Source organism: Alligator sinensis, unplaced genomic scaffold (genome assembly GCF_000455745.1).
Source record: "Alligator sinensis unplaced genomic scaffold, ASM45574v1 scaffold201_1, whole genome shotgun sequence".
Lineage (NCBI taxonomy): Eukaryota > Metazoa > Chordata > Crocodylia > Alligatoridae > Alligator > Alligator sinensis.
In genome coordinates, this window is record NW_005842661.1 from 1 (window position 1) to 6473 (window position 6473).

Consider the following 6473-nt stretch of genomic DNA (forward strand, 5'->3'; position numbering starts at 1 on the left):
CAGTCACCCTTCATCAGTCATAGGGAGTCTCCCTATGACTGATGAAGGGTGACTGGGCCTGAGAGCTTGCTAAGAACTTTTTTTTCCCAACTACAGGCAACCCCCGCTTAGCACTCTTAATTGGTGCTGAAAAACTGACCGTTAAGTGAAACCAAAAGTATTTGATGACCCAAGATGGTGACCACGAGCATTATAACAAAACTTGCTGAGCGCTAAGGGAAATCAGGTATCAATTTAAAGTGAGCGTTATAGTGAAATAGCGCTAAGTGAAACAGCATTAAGCCTGTACTCAGTTGGTCTAATAAAAGATATCATGTCTACCCAAAGAAACTTGCCTGCCACTGATATATCAGTTGCTTATCTGATCAGCACTGATAAAAGGGAAATAATATTATCAGCTATCGGCTTTTTTTTTTGGCCACTGTAGCTGATAAAGTTTTCCAATAATTATGCCTTCTGGCCAGGGCCCTGGACGCTTAGGTTCCCTCCATGAGCTGGGGTAACCCCAGATACACCCCCATCCCCACCGGTGAGCTGGGCTGGAGTAGAGCTGGAGCAGCTGCTGTGATATCCCGGGTGCTGACAGTGCAAACTGTGGCCAGGGCAGGCACTGTAAAAGGTGCCGAATGCTGCAAAGACGCAACTGGGGCAGGGAGGGGTGGATGTAGCTGCCCGGCCAGGCCCAGCATAACTCAACCCGCAGTGCCCAAAGATCCACACCCCAGGGGCCGGGGGCAGAGCCTGGCAGGGACCGAAGCAGCTCCAGAAGGGGCCCTTCACTCACTGGAGTCCAGCTACCAGGACCTGGGGTATGACTGCGGGAAAGGAGTGGCTCAGTTTTTCCAGGTCTAGAATGGCCCTATGGCCCTGTCCTGGGCAGAGGGAGGAGAGTGGGGAGCCTGGCCCAGAGACCATCCAGACCTGGGCAGGCAGCCCTACTGGGCAGGCTTAAGCAGCGGCCCCTGGGCTAGAGTTTAAGGGCATCACATGGAAGAGCATGGGCTAAAAGGCTCCACACAGCCAGTCACAGGCAATGCTAGGCTGGCACCACCTGCTACAACCAGCACCAGCACTTTTACATGTGCTCCAGGAGTAGGGGCAGGGGAGGGCAGCACTTTAATTACAGTGGCTCTGAAAGCCACTCTAATTTAAGTGCCGTCACAACTGTATCAGCATACCCATGCTTACAAGTGGTGATAGGGGTGCTTGAACTAAAACTTGGGGGGTTATAAATGTAAAACAAACAAAAAAAGGTTTATGTTAGTAATTCAAAATGCCTTGCATTATTATTATTAAACATCAGGTATTGAATTGGCATCGGCCAATATGGTTGGTTAATAATCAGCTAATCGGTAGTGGCCAAGAACATCTTTATCAGTGCATCCCTAGTAAGCATAACTAACTACCTGTGAACAAGCAAGTCTATCAAAAAGAAGTACTATGCTAATGAACTCCTGCACTTGCAAGAATCCATCAAATCAATCTCTGTGCAAAGCTGAATCAAGAAGAAATGTTTCTTGAGGATATAGTATTACCCCAAACATCCTAGGTTATGCTAATCACAGTGATTAAATATGGTTCTGAATTTTCCCATCTAGTCAATATGACAGATTTGATTTTTCCCAAAGCTGAAGAAAGGCCCTTGTGGAAAGAGTTTCCATGATGAGAGAATTGCACCAGATGAGATCCTGGCCATTTAGCACGTGTCTAAATGTGCATATATAAATTGCAGCTACTTTGACCAAATGCAGTGATGCTAAGGGAGGCTACACTGAAGAAAACAAAGAAGTGGCTGCAAAACAGTGTTTCTTTCTTGGGATAGAAACTTTCTGAACATCCCATAAGTACTTACAAGATAACCAGGATGAAATCATGTGGCACCAACCTAATTTTCTTCAAAGACACGATAACAGGCTTTGTGAATAGAGAACAAGTAGCAGATGTGATATGTCTCAACTTCAGTAAGGTCTTTAACACGGTCTTATTGGATATTCTTATCAGCAAGCCAAGGAAATATGTTGAAAAAACTAAATGGGTACACAACCAGCTAAAAAACAATATTCAAAGAGTAGTAATCATTGATTCACTGTCAAGTTGGATGAATCCATTTTGGATCTGGTACTAGTCAATATTTTCAATATAGCTGTGGATGATGGAATAGAGAGTATACTTTAATTTGCAGACTATGCAAAGCTTAAGAGGAAATGCAAGCTGTCTGGAAGATAAGTTTAGAATTCAAAATGATCTTGACACACAGTCTGCAAATATATATAATGCAATAAGGACAAGTTACATAGTACTGCACTTAGGTAGGAATAATCAACTTCACAAATACTAAATAAGGAACAATTAGCTAGACAACAATCTGATAGAAAATGATTTGGGGCTATAAACAGACTTCATCCTTGGAGCAGGATCACCTGTGCCAGGATATGTCCAGGTATAGCTGATCTGCTTCACCAGGCAACACAGAAGTTGCCCAGTATTCTGCAGGGTCAGGCCCCTGCCACTCCTGAGGCCCAATCCTGTGGGTCAACTGCAAATTGGAGAACCCCCTCAGGGTATGGCCCAGCAGTGCAATATGCATGCCCTTCCACGGCGCACACCTGCAAACAGGGACTCCCTGAAGCCATGGGAACTTCTGCCCAAGGTTCTCCACGAGTCAGCTACTCAGCTACTGGCATAATACCAATAATTTTACTTGCTTCCTTTGAGATCTAAAGACAAAAAGCACTACTCATGTTTTCTGTCTTAAGATTTCAAAAGGAGGTCAGCAGAAATATTTCCATTTTCTTATATGGGGAAGATAAGCCCGATCAAATTCTTCACCCAAAGTGGTATTCCTATTCTCCGTCCTGTACCCTTTCTAGCAAGTGTTGATGGGACATATAGCCTTTTGAACAGGGAGAAGAAGGAATAAGCATGAAAAACCTGCTTTGCTGGGAGGTTCTCTCTCCCTTTTAAGGTATGTATATATATGTTAAAGTACACTGTTCTAAAAATGTGTTAAGTAACTTTTTGAAAGGTAAATACTAGAACTATTTCTCACCTGTTGGATAGTAGGCTTGAGAGTACTGTGGTGAAGGTGTGTAGCTGCTGTATTTCTGAGAAGAAGTCACCATTGCCTGAGGCCCTTGCTGAATATGGACAGAAGTAGCATTGGGTTGCAGTGTGTATGTAACCTCTGTTGGAAACCTTTGTAGTACAGAAAATGGAACCCCTTTTTCTGAAAAATTTGAAGAAGTCTCCACCTGCCCTGGAAGCATCCCAAGGGAATTCTGCCATGTTCTGGGAGGGATTGGAGTCCGATCTAAGCCTTTTAAAGGTAAAGTGCTGGGGTGGTGGGATGAAGCAGATACATATGAGTAAGGTGATAAACTGTCACGCCGAAAAGACCGATGAAATTGTCCTATGGTCAGCTGCCCTGTATTAAGAAGAACTTACTAGAATTAAATGGTTATGAAACAGACACTAAAGAAAGAAAGAATCAAAATACTCTGTTCAATTAAAGGGATTACATGCCAGGGTTTTCTATATGAGTAGGAGACTAGATTCAATGACCCTAGAAGGCCACTTCCAGTCCTAAATTCCTAATCCATGCATAAACTAGATTCAACTTTATGAAGAAAGCATAATGGCTGGCCCTAAAATGTTTGTCATGCAGTAAAAATAAATCTACCACTAACAAAAACAGCTCTATCACAATTTGTAAATGAGTTAGATATTATTTTGCACATTAAGTCAGCAAACCAAATCCAAATTATTTGGAAAATGCAATTTGGTAAACCATACAGTATGCAAAAAAGCAGAACGTAATATAAGACAGTATGGCTGTGCGAAGCTTTAGGTGGTGATTTGATCTGGAGGAGATTTGCCCTGATTTGGTGCCCGAATCTCTGAATCCAAATTGAATCAGGGGGCCAATTTAAAGGTCCAAATCAATTCAAAGCTCTCCAAATTTTTGGAAAAGATTTGGAGAGCTTTGATGATTCGGACAGCCCCCGGTGGCTACAGGAGGGAGCTACATCTGACACTGGACTGGTAAATACTAGGGGCAGGGGTGCGGACCATGGGGGGACCCCCAGCTCAGTACTTTAAAAAAAAAAAGCTCCTGTGCTCACTGGGTGCTGCTGGAACGGGTCGGGGAGATCCCCATTGCTCCCCACTGCCCCATGCTGCATGGGGGGGCTCTGCATAAGCCCCCCCAAACCCTCCCCTTGCTCCCCTCCGCCCTCCCATGGGTGCCCCCCCAGGCCAGCTCTGGCCCTTTAAGAAAAAATGCAGCTGAGAAAAGCCCTGGGACACTTTGCTCCTGCAGTGGCCTTGGGGCTTCGGAGGCTCCTGCAGTGGCCCCTCACGTGGTATGGGGCAGTGGGGGGCAACAGGGATCACCCCCTGCCAGCAGGAGTGGTGAGTCCCGGGGTGATTTTTTTTTTTCTTAAAGGACCGGAGGTGGCCTGGGCAGGGTACCTGTGGGGGGGCTGGGAGAGTGAGGGAGGGGATTGGGGGTCTCGTGCAGAGCCCCCCCATACAGCATGGATCGCCTTCTGCCCGGCAGCACCGAGTGAGCACCAGGAGTTTGTTTTTTTTAAACAAGTGCCGGGAGCTGGGGCAGCCATTGCTGGGCTGGGAGAAGGGAGGGGAATGGGCCTGGCTGCCGAATCTCCGAATCAGATTCGGCCGAATCAAATCAGGACAGTGATTCAAATCACCAAATTGAATCACTGTCCCTCAAACCAGCCGAATCTAAATCCAAAGCCAGTACTAGCTGCTTCGCACAGGCCTATAAGACAGTACCAAAATCAAGACTGAAACCTCAAAGTCAGCTAAGAGAAAAAACAATGGGAATTAGAGGCAAACCTTTTAAATAGCTTTGAAATCTCAGCCCAAATATTTTATCAAAAATCCTCAGATGGAAAAAACTGTACCAATTTTCATCTTTGGACTTTTTTAAATTAACTATGAATGCTGGGAACCTGGACATGCCATCATTCTACTTTATGCCTGGCATTCTAGGCTTGATTGTTGGTACAGGTCTCTTGCTTCCTGGCAGAAGCCCAAAGCAGCACTGCAGGAATGAACAGCTGCACACTAGTCAACCTCTAACCAAAGGTTAGAGGAACCACATCCAGGGATGGTGACTGCACTATAGGGAGCAGGTATTAAAGCTGAAAGAGGACACACTGGGTTTACAAGAGAGAGTACCTATACTTACAACAGAAAGCGTTACACAACCTCAATACCTTATTTTAAGTTGCGTGCAGCTTTGTCAAAGGTGAATAACTAAGACTAAACTTTCCTATGCTGGGAGTGTGCCCCTGACTGTGGCTCCACAAGCTGCTCTAATTAAAGCACCTAGAGCAGGGGTGGGCAAAATGCGGCCCTCAGGCCAGATGTGGCCTGCCAGGCCATTCTATCTGGCCCGCGGGGCCCCTAAAAAATTTAGAAAAGTAATATTTATCTGCCCTGGGCTACCTGTCATGCAGCCCTCGATGGCTTGCCAAAACTCAGTAAGCGGCCCTCTGTCCGAAATAATCGCCCGCCCCTGACCCATCGTGTCTTGCGTATCTGCATCCCTGTGCTGAAAAATGGCGACAGGGGTGCTCTAACTAAAGCTCGTCTAATGCAGAGATGCTGATACATGTGATGCTGGGGTCTGCTGGAGTGCAGTAATTACCATGCTCCAGCTGACTCAATTGAGTCTGCTCTGACATGCTGTAATTCCAGCGCGCTGGAGTAGCCTCGCTGCGCGTGTGTAGGCACCCTATGTTATGGTAGTCTTAAAGAGATGCAAGAGGAGAGGACTTAGGGTCAGATCTGTTATTGGACTAACTGCCTAGCTGAAACTGACAGGTTTTGAAAGCTTAACCAACTTGCTCCCCCTTACACAGCTAGGCCAACAGAAGGTGTCATCCTAAGAAGTCCTTGCCTCTTGCCCGACTGAGACAAGGTGAAAAGGCACATTTTCAAGATGGGGAAAGTACACTGAAAAATCTGTTTAACGACAGTGCAGGTCAAGTGAGGGAGGGGCTCGGGTGCAGAGGGACACTTCGGCCTCTTCAGCACGGCACATTGCGCGCCGAGGGCGGCTGGACCGGGCCAGCGACTCGGTCCCCTCCCACCGTCCTCACAAAGGGCTCCGGCCTCGTGCCCCTCCCCCCCCCGCCTCACCGGGCTTGTCGGCCTTGCCGGGCGCCGGGGCCGGCAGCAGCGCGTCGCCCTGCAGCGAGGTGCTGAGCAGGCGCTGGAAGCGGTTGGGCGGGCGGCTCGTCACCTCCAGACCGGCCGCCAGCTTGGCCTTGTTGGCGCTGGTGAGGCGCTTGAGGTGCACCAGCAGGTCGGGGCGGTCGCGGCGGAAGTGCGGGCTGTGGAAGTGGTGCAGGGGCCCCGCGGGCGAGCCCGAGGCCGAGGCCGGCGGGGCCAGGAGGGAGCCGCCCGGCGGGCCCAGCACCACCTTGCGGAAGCCGTAGAGG

General features: G+C 47.9%; 1 protein-coding gene across 1 annotated transcript in view; it reads right to left on the minus strand.

The window, feature by feature from the left end:
• Nucleotides 1-3049: 3049 nt before the first annotated feature.
• LOC102376737 (heat shock factor protein 5-like) overlaps nucleotides 3050-6473 on the minus strand; it is a gene marked incomplete at its 3' end in the record, with an annotated part of 19917 nt that continues 16493 nt past the window's right edge. Inside the window, exons 2-3 of the mRNA XM_006033800.1 lie at nucleotides 6172-6454; nucleotides 3050-3424 (exon numbers count right to left, since the gene is read on the minus strand). Coding sequence (XP_006033862.1) covers nucleotides 3050-3424; nucleotides 6172-6454 — 658 coding nt within the window. The remainder of the gene's footprint in view (nucleotides 3425-6171; nucleotides 6455-6473) is intronic.